At 47.9% G+C, this 11,727-nt stretch overlaps 1 protein-coding gene across 6 annotated transcripts in view; it reads right to left on the bottom strand.

The window, feature by feature from the left end:
• The window catches only part of CFAP65 (cilia and flagella associated protein 65), a 31,182-nt gene extending 20,588 nt beyond the window's left edge, over positions 1–10,594 (bottom strand). For 5 of the 6 annotated variants that reach the window (XR_011698462.1, XM_071562669.1, XM_071562671.1 and 2 more), the window contains exons 1-11: positions 10,517–10,594; positions 9,492–9,643; positions 8,696–8,798; positions 7,139–7,305; positions 5,877–6,076; positions 5,051–5,196; positions 3,844–4,066; positions 3,236–3,501; positions 1,899–2,099; positions 1,103–1,465; positions 173–310 (exon numbers count right to left, since the gene is read on the bottom strand). Coding sequence is in view for 5 of the 6 variants with exons in the window: in XM_071562669.1 (XP_071418770.1) it covers positions 173–310; positions 1,103–1,465; positions 1,899–2,099; positions 3,236–3,501; positions 3,844–4,066; positions 5,051–5,196; positions 5,877–6,076; positions 7,139–7,305; positions 8,696–8,798; positions 9,492–9,643; positions 10,517–10,591 (2,034 nt within the window). In the remaining variant the exon portion in view is untranslated. Of the gene's footprint in view, positions 1–172; positions 311–1,102; positions 1,466–1,898; positions 2,100–3,235; positions 3,502–3,843; positions 4,067–5,050; positions 5,197–5,876; positions 6,077–7,138; positions 7,306–8,695; positions 8,799–9,491; positions 9,644–10,035; positions 10,042–10,516 lie in introns of those variants that run through there. The other variant, XM_071562672.1, reaches the window with a different exon arrangement.
• Between the last annotated feature and the right edge of the window lie 1,133 nt (positions 10,595–11,727).

The following is an 11,727-nucleotide window of genomic DNA, read 5'->3' on the forward strand; positions in this document are numbered from 1 at the left end:
AGGCTGGAAAGGTAATGCAGGAAAAAGAGTTTCCTACTTTTGCACCAAAGCAGGAGTCTCCACACCATCAGAAACCACCAAAGTCACATCTCAAGATGGTGCAATGGGAGAGCAAGTAAAGATTTCAGACTGAGCATCTCTGCAAATATCCAAATGTCAACCAGTTACACACCTTGGGGACATCCAGAATGTACTGTGGAATGAAGTGTTCCCGTTCTGCTTCATATGTGTGCGCTCTCAGCTTCACAGTCAGGCACCACGATGGACAGATGGTGGTATCATTCTCAACGTTGGTGTAGTGTCTCATCACCTGCAGACATGAAAGGGACAGCACAGAGTGTGTGCAGGAAGAAAGTGTGGTAAGGTGCCTTCAAGTGCATGTACCACTGCAAGCAGATACTTGTTCAATGACATTCCTGGGGCCAAGGAATTTACCTTCTCAGGGAAGAACTACTGGCCAGTGGCAGATAAGGAACAAAAGACCAGATAGCAACTTTCAAGCCGAAGAACTTATTCAAGCTATTCTGTGATATTAAAAGAGCTGCTTTAGGAATAAGGGTCAATAGACATTCTAGTGCAGTTTGAGAGACTTGCAAATCCTAAGTTTCACCTACCAGGATAATCCTAGATGCCAAAACTCCTGTAACTGAAGACTTGTGTGACATGAGTCCCATGTCACTTGGAAGGAAAGCAGCTTTACTTCCAGAGCACCAGACACAAAAAAACAATTTACTCTCCATTTCCAAGGCCACGATAGCCATCCTTGTGTAGGCTCACACCTACACTAACAGTGCAGTAATTCACAGTAATTCCTGCTTCAATGAGGTGTACTTTGTTTTGTGTCCACTGAGGTTAAGAGCAAGTGTACCTGTCCACATGCATGAGCTGTGGCTTGCTTCTTTCATTTCTTTGCCAGGACACAGGTGAAGGAGAAATTTTAACCCACCAGTGTACCAAAGTAGTAGCCAAAGGAGTTAATGAAGATGCTAGTTTGTCAAATTAAAAATTAAGGGTTTCACTTGAATTTTAACTCCCCCAAAAGCCTTTATTCTGCAAACAATTGCTTGCTAGGTCCTCCCTAGCCTTAGTAATTTCTACTAACCTTGTAGAAGGCAAAACCTTCCAGTTCCGCTGCATAGAGTGTGTTGACCTGAGTGGGCTTGAAAAGGACACGGAAGGCTGAAGACTTCAAAGGTGGGATGTCACAGATTTCAGGGTGCACCTGGAAGGCACTACCATGGCTTGGAGTCCAAGAAACAATGATGTTTCCTTTCGTGTGGTTGGTCACACGGAGAGGAAGAGGTTCTGCCATGTGAGGAGGTATGCAGCAACCAAAATCGTACTCTCTGGGGCTGACACTAACATGAGTGGGAAACAAGGTGAGGTCACTGCTTACACCATCATAGAAATATTCAGTCATGGAGTTGGGTTCAAGGTATTCCTTGGGAGCCTTGTCTTGAGTGATCTACAGGATGGAAACACCTCAGTGTGAGCAGGGAAAGTGTACCAGTGGGAGACATCAGACACTACAGTCCTGACTGCCTTTATGAGCAAGAGGACATGCAAGATGCACTTCAGCAGCAGTTCCCAGGACTGCTTAAAGTTTAGGATTCAAAGAGGCTCCTGTTTGTAAGCCAGTCCTCAGTCTAAAACTACATGAACCAAAGATAACCCTGTGTTTGAGATAAAACCAGAAAGTAGTTTAATGGCTGGGCTGGGGTAAAACGCATCTGAAAAAGATAGCGTTGGTGTGTGCTGGAAAGATTAACAGCAGAGATACTAAAGAAATCAATCTGGCACCTGCAAGTCCTTCTACATCTGTCTTCTGTGCAACAGAAGCCTGGCATATGGAGAGAACAGCTGGGAATGTCTTAGATTCCAGGGACAGCAGCTCATACCTCAGGAGGCAGCATTAGGGCTCCATTTCCATCCATCTGCAATTTTCCCTCCTTTAGCATCACACTCAGAATATCAGGGGGATAGAAGGTCAGTCCCCTCACCATGTTGGTTCGGTACAAGGAGAGGTGTCTTGCTTGAAGGGTGGTTGGCTTTGCTGTGCCTGAATGGCAGGTACCAAAAAAGTCTACATACATGGGTTCCTGAGAAAAAAACAGCAAGGATAATAAGAAATAAACTGTCCTTCTGTGATTCAAGAGTTACACCATTCCTGCATGTCACTTCCAAAACCATGGGTGGGAAAGGCTTAGCATCTGCAATGGTAGGCTGACATTTACTTTATATCTTGTTGTGATGCAAGAACTTTCTGGAAACTGGAGTGAAAATTGAAGAGAACTAAATGGACAAAACCCACTGAGGATGCACCCCACTCTGCCCATAGGCATTACTGACTGTCAGTCCATGACCTATTGCTGATAGCAACCTGCACCATGGGGATTCCTCTCAACAAGAGCCTGTGTCCTGCACTGGGGTTACAACAACCCCAGCACTACAGGCTTGGGGCAGAGTGGTTGAAAAGCTGCTCATCAGACAAGGACCTGTGGGTGATGATTGACAGCTGGCTGAACATGAGCCAGTGTGTGCCCAGGAAGGTCAGTGGCATCCTGGCTTGTATCAGAAACACCATGGCCATCAAGACCAGGGAAGTCATCATCCCCCCGTACATGGCACTTGTGCCTTGCATACTGTGCTCAGTTTTGTGTCCCTCACTGCAAGAAAAAGATTGAGGGCCTGCAGTGTGTCCAGAGAAGAGCAATGAAGCTGGTGAAAGGTCTGGAGCACAAGTCTTACGAGGAGTGGCTGAGGGAACTGGGAGTGTTTACCCTGGAGAAAGGGTGGCTTACTACAACTACCTGAAAGGAGGTTGTAGCCAGCCGGGGGTTGGTATCTTGTCCCCAGTAAGAAGTGATAGGACAAGAGGAGATGACCTCAAGTTGTGCTGGATTGGATATTGGGAAGAAATTCTTTACCAAAATGGTGGTTGTCAAGCACTGTCAGGCTGCCCAGGGAAGTAGTTGAGTCAACATCCCCAGAGGTATTTAAAAGACGCAGCATTTGGGTATGTGGTTAGTAGTCAATTTGGCAGTGCTGGTTTAATGATTGGACTTAATTATCTCAGAGGTATTTTCCAACCTTAATGATTCTATGATAGGTATCAATGCAAATACAGTGGGAAGATTTTCAGAGGCTACTAAGTGAGAGAGGCCAGCACTGTTGGGTTACATTGGAAGATCCCTCTAAAGTATCACAGCAATGAAACTACCTTTGCCTCCCATACCTGATGGTGGACAAGGCACACGACTCTGCGGTGATAGGTCATTGGGTGAGTAGGTCGAAAGGTCACCTTCAGTGTTAGTGTTGTTGTGCCCTCCAAGACTCCACAAGGGCGATCCAAGGAGAAGACACTTCCTTTGTAATCAATATCAAACTGATAATAGGCTGGGACATCTGACATGTTGCTGATTTTCAGTGTTTGCATCAAACTTTCTCCAAGATTGATCCATTCAAAGTCCACAGAATACTGGTGCAGGGACACCAAAGGACCTAGCATAACACGCAAGATAGATCCTGGACCTGTCATAGCTGTTTCTGTCAACATGTCACAAGCCATTGCTGCACTTGACTGATCTTCCCAAACCACAATCACCTCAACAGCAAACCCACTAGTCCTAGAAAACAGCTGGACATTCACCAAAACCAGTCAAATAGCTGTCTCAAGCAAGTATAAACCTAAAACGGTGAACTAGGGACAGTCAGGATCCCAGCAGAAGCTAAGTCTGTGACCGCAGGCTGTGACTGTTCCTAACCCTTCCCCAAGCACTAGCCCTCTCCCTGCAGTGGTTAGAAGATGACAGGGAGAAATAGGGAAGTCTTTCACTCTGGTACCTTTACATGAGCCGGCCACCTTCAGCACAGTCTCCAGGAGGCATCCAGCAGATGTGATTGTGAAATAGTCAGTACTGTGCTCTCCTACTATTTGAGGCTGAAACCGTATGCACAAGACCAGCTTCCCTTTGGCAGGGACAACACCATGGGACATATCACAGGAAAAAACATAATCATGAAACAGAGGATCTTTTGCTCGTTCTATCCTACATGGTGCATCAACCTGCAAATAGAAAAAAATAGGTTAACAAAGGGGCCAACATGAGCCAGCATGGCTCTGAATGCAGGGTACTAATCAGGTAAGAACTGCAGTTTTCAGCAGAGCTAAACACCAAGAACAGCACAGGAATGCTGTGCAGCAAACTTCTGCACTGATGGAGAACTGGCGTCAGCAAGCTCCCACAATACACTCAGAAGTCAGCGGGCTGCAGCAAAACTCCTGGTGCTCTCTGGGGTTAGTGTACCACTCCGGGTAGGGGGAAAGATGATTCAAGGTGTCCCCAGAGGCCAAAGTAGCCTAATTGACTTCTGTGACCATGGGAATAGGAAGGCAGAAAACTTATTTCCCTCCATCCATTCCATTCCTGTCTAGGGATCTTCTTTTTGCAAAAAACAAAGCTGGTGCTCTGACACCTGCCTCAAGCCCCTTAAAAGAATGTCCTGATCCTTGCCTGGTGATACTGAGCACCCCTGCAGTGGGAATAATAACAGTACAGCAAATGAGTGTGTCTTTGCCACTCCCAAGGCGCAGAACCTGGGGGAGAGAGCACTGCTGTCATCCATGTCAGCAGTCTGTGAGCACATCCATCATTTAAGGGGCTTGGATGGGCTGAGCTGGCACAGGTAACAAGGTGCTAAAATGCAGCCCTTTTGACTTTCAGAACAATTCACCAGGCTGCAGTCCACTAAAGGCAGCAGAAGATCCATCAGCTGCCTGGGACACATAGACACCAGTTTGAGACTGCCAAAAGTGCCACACAGGCTTGTCCAGAGTGAGCAGGAGACTTGCAGGATGCCAAGGACAATAGTGGCTGTCTGATCTGGATCAAGCCCAGTGGGAAGCAGTTAGCTCATCACCTCTTTTTCATTCACATTCACACTTACGTTATTTTCACAGCATTAAGGGAAATAGACAAGACTGTATATCCCAGGAACATGTGTCAGCATGCCAGCTTCTCACAAGAAGTCAGTCTCCCCCTCCACATACCACAGACATGTTGAAGATTTCTACACACTTCTCCACAGTTGTCCCCACTGGCACTGATCCAAAGCACAGGACATCCTCAAACTTTCCAGGCTGTACACCTTCACACTCCATCCCTGTCACACACACACGCAGGTAGGGGTATTTGGCTATGAAAGAGAATAGTATACTGGATTAGGAAAGAGAGGTGGAATCTCCATCCTTGGATATTCAACACTCAATAGGACAAGTCTCTGAAGAATCTCAGATAACTCTGAAGTTGGATCTGCCTTCAAAGTTGGCCCGGGGTTTGAATCAAATAAGCTCCCTTCCAGCCCTAATTTCCTTAACCAAAAAGCACATCTTTTGTTTGTCAGTGGCCACACAAGGCACTTCAGGCAAGGACTTCCTAATGAAACCACTGCTTATTTTAGCTTGCATCCAGAAAGCATTAGAATTTTTTCTCTACCTCTCTGTCTAGCAGGGACGGACAGGAGACACTAAGTACAGACAAAGCCAGGAGTTTGTGGAGGTTTTTTACAGTGTACTCATCTAATTTCTTCATTTCTGTCAATTTAAGCAGGCCTAAGAAATGCTGTTTTGGCCAAAGCATGGCACAGGGCATATTAGATCCTCTGTCTCTTCAGATAACAGTTCCAAATTCACAAAAGTACATCAGAGAATTTTACAGGCCACTTTCAAACCATGGGCCTCACTTGTTCATCATTGGATTGAGTCAAATGTGCCACAGCCTCAGAATGCAGGCCCTCCAGGTATCTCTGTGGAATGCTATTCCACAGTTAGGGGTGATACACACTTCTTTTGAGTATTAAATGCAAGAAAGACTCACCCATGGCTTTTAGCTGGATTATCATCTTCTGTTTCTCTTCATTTCCAAACCAGCATGTGGCTGCCACATCATGCACCCCAGCTACCTTGGGCTGGAAAACCACCTTGACCATGCACTCAGCACCTGGGTTCAGCATGCCATGGTCAGGAATCATGCAGAAAGGACTCGGTGTCTCCCAGGCAAACGTGGTAAAGAGATCACTAGGAAATGGAGATACATTTTAAGCATTTGCTGCTTGTGCAATCATGCCTTTCCCAATGGGTTATTCAATTAGGATGTGAAGCAACCAATGCTGAATGGCAGAATCCCTAATGCATCTGGACAAATATGTGATGCTGGGAAGAAATTTGTCTCTGGTCTCTGCAAATGCTTTATTCACACTTTAATGAATCTTAGAACTTTATTAATGGCCATAAAATTTCTTAGCTTCATCATGGCAAGCAAATCATCTCCGGAACTAGTATTTGCTTTTCCTGTATCTAAATCCACTGCTACTGTTTCTATTATACATCCAGGTAAAAAGAGGGGATTGAGAGATTTCCCTAATACCTCCTTCAGCTTTCCAGAACTCCCTTTGCTTGTTGGATTTCTGCAAAAAGTATGATACGCCATCAGCTTTTTCTGTTTTACTGATTCCAAGCTGTGTGTTGCTTACCATTTACATCCTCCAACACCCTGGACCTTTCAGTTGGTAAAAGTTATTTCTCTAAGTGTAGAATGAATCACTTGAAATGGCTGGAATCACTTGGTTGGTAGTACACTCCTCCTTCTCTGGGAACTTCACTGCATTCCTTTCTACAGTACTGCTTCATTTACTGTACTTCCCTCGTTAAAATAAAACAATCCTTAGTAACTGGGAGCATTTTTTCTCCTAAATGACCAAAATGTTTCCAGTTGGTAGCTTATCTCTCTCTGCTCATCCTGGGAAGACTGCCTTTGATCAACTGGAGGTCCAGGTCTCTCATGAATGTGGGATGTTCTCAGTAGGACACTGTGGTGGTTCCCAGCTAGTTACTGTGCAGGAATGGTCCTCAGTATATGCTGGAAACAAATGGATGCGAGATGCCAAGATGAGCCCAGAGGGGCTCATTTTGCTGCCTCTTCTGCCAAGAACTCAGGGGAGGCAGAGTTTTTCTGCCTGTTAAGGCAGCTAGCAGATCTAGCTAACAACTGGAACGAGCTGCATTCAAAAGAGAGTCCAAGAAGGTGGCAAAACACCCGACAAAACAGAAAGAGTGGCTGCTCAGCCACATCTCACTCACCCAACATTGTGCACAGGGAATGTCGTCTCCGTGACATTGTGGACAGCACAAATAGGCAACTGGACAGCAGCTGGGAAGGACAGATGAAGGCATGGAAGCACAGCACGCAGGGTAACAGAGAACTCACCCTCAGCTTTCACAAAGGAGATGCTGTCTTCATACTCCCTCTGCACAGAAAAGCAAGGGGAGACAGCAGTTAGATGGACTCCACCTTGCAAGTACTGCAGCTCCACCCATGAATACTCTGTGACCTTCAGCTCTGCAAGTGCTGTGTTAAAAAATGTCAGTAACAGAGGCACCAGTGAAGGCCTCTGTGCTGGGCAGAGAGCATATGAATCACTTGGAAAAGGCAGGCAGTGTGAAAGGTACTCAGACATACTCCTCACTCTGTCAGCAAACATACAAACACCCTCAGAGAGAGCAGTTGAAGGCCACATTTCTTTCACCTGATTTGTTTCATGCAGATAGATTTCTTTCAGTATTTTCAAGATCCCAGTTCAGCTGAATTGAAGCACGTACGACCTTTCTTTGAGCTCCACAAGCACAAAAATATTAGTCTTTGATTAAATGCTTTGTCAGCACACAACTTGAAGTTGCAGTGTTGACAGCACTGTGCACAAATAGTCCCAGGACACCTGCTAACCAGCTAAGACAGAAACAATTGCAAGATACATGTTTTCCATGCTTCCCATTAGTGACCCCTCCTGAGTACCACTTATACAGGTAAGGAGAGACCTTGGGCACTGCAGCACACACAGTCCTTGCTCTCTGTAAGAAAGGCAGCCTCCTACTTTAGCGATTGAGGTGCTGCGGACAAACTATTCACTGAAAATGGAACAAGGCCAGCAGCTTATTTCATAAAGGAAACACTGAACAGTCATCAAAAAATCATGATACTAAGAGGGCAGGGTACTAGGAATCTGTCCAATAATCATGCTCTATAGCCAGGATAGAGATCCACATCAAAGACATACAGCTGTTGACAAGAGCCAGAGACCGACACTCAGAGACAAGACAGATACCACAAACAAACTGAAAATCAAGAAAAGAGGATGGGTAAAAAGAATCATTGCTGTTGACAATAAAGCTTAAAGAAACCCAACCCCATCTAAAAGAAAGGAGGCCCCTTACAGAAAACCAGTAGCCCTTTAATGTAGGGGCTTTGGGGTCTCCTGTAAAAAAGCAGAAAGTGAGTCCTCCCAACCCAAGGTTCTCCACTAAAACCACATAGCTGAAGTTCCCTGGTACCAAACCAGGTGTGAACAGTTCAAGCACTTTATATTACTGATTTGATGGCCAGAAGTAACACGTAAAAAACTTTTAGTGAGGGTCCCTCTCATAATTCCTGGGAAACTCTGCAGAGAAATCAGGGATTAGGGCTCCCTCCGGTGATGAACATGTGGGGAGAGCAGGAAGGTCACTGCCCACTCTTTATATGCTAGAACGTTCCCCAGGGACTGATTCATTCAAGTGAAAACAAATCAGAAAGAACAAGAGACCCACTGACCCCTGGAAGAAAGCCTGAGCACTGGGAGCAGTTGTGACATTACACTTTACCTTTTCACTGGGCCGGAAAACGATGGGCAGAGTTAAGGACATACCAGGGCTCAGAGTAATCGGCTGCGGAAAAACAGTGAAGAAGAATGGTGTGGGAGGACACCTAAATAAAAAAATCAAAACATGAGATTTTGTCTGAGGACATACAGCTGTTCTTAAGTTAGATAGGAGAAAAGAGAATACATAAACAAAAGCTCTAGATGCCACAGTTTAGAAGCACTTTAGACACCTGGTCCCAAGAGTACCTTCGTAGCAAAGTAGCAGAAAGAGGGACAGACCCAAGGTGTCCTGAAAACCCATTCCCAGCTTTAAGTACCTACTCCTTCATTGAACAGTATTTTATGTTTTCAGGCCATACATTATGAGCAAAACACATTGGGCAGACGCATTTGAGTTTCAGAGCAGGAAGGGTCACAGGGAGTGCTGGTGTGGCTGAACAGGAGCATGACTCCCGGGAGTAATGGTTTTAGGACACACTAGAGACTGGCTGGCATACATCCACAATTAAAATCCCACTAGACTGGAAATGCCTCACAGACAGAAGTATCAGCAAAACAGAATTAAAAAAAAGCAATTTCGTTTACCACACTTCTGTCAGGAACAAGGGCTATGTTTCTGAATTAACAGGTTTCTGTCCTGCTATGTAAATGCATATGCACTGTCTCCAGCACAGCACTCAAGGAGAGAAGGGGGAGGTGAATATGAGAAAAAGTGATGATGTAACTGATGCAGCAGGAGGGAGGAAGATGCAGTGAGAGCATGAGGAGTACAAAGGACAAACAAACTTCCCACGCACCTGTAGCTCAGCTTCTGGGTTTTCTCATGAACATTTTTCAAGGTCAGGTGTTTGATCATCTCTTTTCCAAGCTCCCAGCCATGCCAACTGAGTGTTTCAGGCACCTCAATGCCCCAGAATAGGCATTTCTTCTTTGCCTCTCTTGCAGATACCTTAGAGAGTAGCAGTTGGGAAGGGATGGAAGGAGTGAGAAGATATCACTCAAACAGCCGTTTCTATATGGTAAAGATTTCTGACACTGGCTGAGGACGAGAGGAGCCACCCTGCGGCAAAACCCCAGGAGTCACCAAAAGCCCTGGTTCAGGAGTCCAGAGGAGACACCTCCTGGCCACAGCCCAAACAGCAAATACTAAAGGGGGGATGAACTAGGGAAGCAAAGGCTAAACGTTTTTCTGTTTCTCTCCTCTCCTTGCCTGCCAGAAAATCCACCCACGATAATAGCACCCTTTGATCCTCCGTCCACTTTCCTATCAGAAAAGAGTAAGGAGTTCTGGGGCTCGCCATGCACCTGAGCATCTGAGAAACAAAAGGGAAAAGGCCTCACACGCGCTCCTCCTACACCCAGAAAGCCTTTTTTGCCAAGAACTGGGCGCTGCCTGAGAACCAGCGCCCCCTCCTGTGGCACCGGGTGGCACTGAGCCTCCTCCCTGCAGGGGCTGCTGCAAAGTGCCCTCTGTGTCCCCATTTTGCCAGCGGAGTCCAGCCCTCTCCACAGATCACCTTGTCCCCATGACCTGCGGGTGACAGCTCAGCCCCTATGGCAGGGCTCTCTCCTCGAAGCTGGATAGCATAGCCCTGCCCTGCCCACTATGGGCGCGCAGAGCCCAGTATAGCAAAGCCCTACTTTGTAGCCTGGCCTGGCTCACTAAACCCCACATGTGGATGGCTATGGCAGGGCACTGTTCCCTACAGCGAGCGTCTGCCGTGTTCACTGGGGCACGGCCCGCTGCGGAGCCCGGGCCGCGGGCCGCCACCACCGCCTCCCCCGGGGACCGCACGGCCAACCCGACTCTCCCTAGCCCTACCTGGCTCCCTAAAGCACCGGGAGCTCGGGGCACCCCGGGCGCAGCCCCGGGCCGGTCCCGGCCGCTCAGCGCCATGTGGGGTCGGCCCGCGTTGCCATGGATACCGGACGCGGCGACTCCGGGACCGACGACGGCGGCCGCCTCGGGTCAATCGGCGGGAGGCGCGGCGGCCGCCAGGGGGCGGCGGAGGGACGCGAAGAGCGGGAAAGATAGAGAGGAACTGGGGTAGGAGGGGATCGGGGGAAGACGGAGGGGAAAACGAGGCAGGTGAGGAGTACGGGGGTAGACGGGAACCAGGAGGAGATGGGGAGTTCGGGGCAGAGAGATGAAGGGGGCCGGGTGGCAGACGGAAGGGTGCCGGGGATGCAGAAGCGTAGGAGAAAGCTCACGCAAGGCATGTTGTTGATGGGTGCAGGGGAGGGAGACAGTGTAAAGCTGAGCCAGCAAGGGGGGCATGGGGGGGAAGGGAGGGGAGGCGTGAAGTACGTGAGTGCGCGGGATGGGTGGGTGAGGACACTGTGGGCAAGGGGGTATGGTGTGCAACAGGCTGGATAGTGGTGCCATAGGATGGGGTGGCACCTTAACGTGGCCAGGACACCCTGAGTTCCTTGAAGCATTGCTGGCACAAGTAACAAGTTGTTATCATTGCAAAAGGAAGTTGTGGGGCCGAGACCAGAAGACAGGCTGGGGAGCCCTGACTGCATGAGCTCATCAGGTATCCCAGGTATCATTCCCACAGGGCACCACCACCATGGGACAGTCCTACATCTTCCCAGTGCCCTGGATGAACCTCAAGGAAACAAGATCCTTGTTTTCCTGGTGAGGAGGGACAGATAGCCCCTCCGGAGTGTGCAGGCAGCAGAATGGTGTGGAGCGGGGCTGGCCACATCCCACAGCACAGGGAGGGTACCAGGACAGAGGCAGAAAGGAGATGCAGCTTTAATGGCATTTGTCGGTGTTTACAACATGAGTCATCCAGCTAAGAAGCCATAAATCAGCACCCCAGTTACTCCAGCATCAGTTGTGTCCTCTCCTCTGTCCTCCCAGCACTGATGAGTACCTGGCTCCTGCAAGAACAACCTCATAAATAACAGCAACAAAACAAACCTTCCTGCAGCCATGGCAGGCCTGAGTGTGCCAGGCATGAGATGAATGCTTCCCATCCATCACTTTAATGATTGTACTCTGGAAATTAAACCTGTCACAGCCCA

The sequence above is a fragment of the Pithys albifrons genome, chromosome 8 (genome assembly GCF_047495875.1).
Source record: "Pithys albifrons albifrons isolate INPA30051 chromosome 8, PitAlb_v1, whole genome shotgun sequence".
Lineage (NCBI taxonomy): Eukaryota > Metazoa > Chordata > Aves > Passeriformes > Thamnophilidae > Pithys > Pithys albifrons.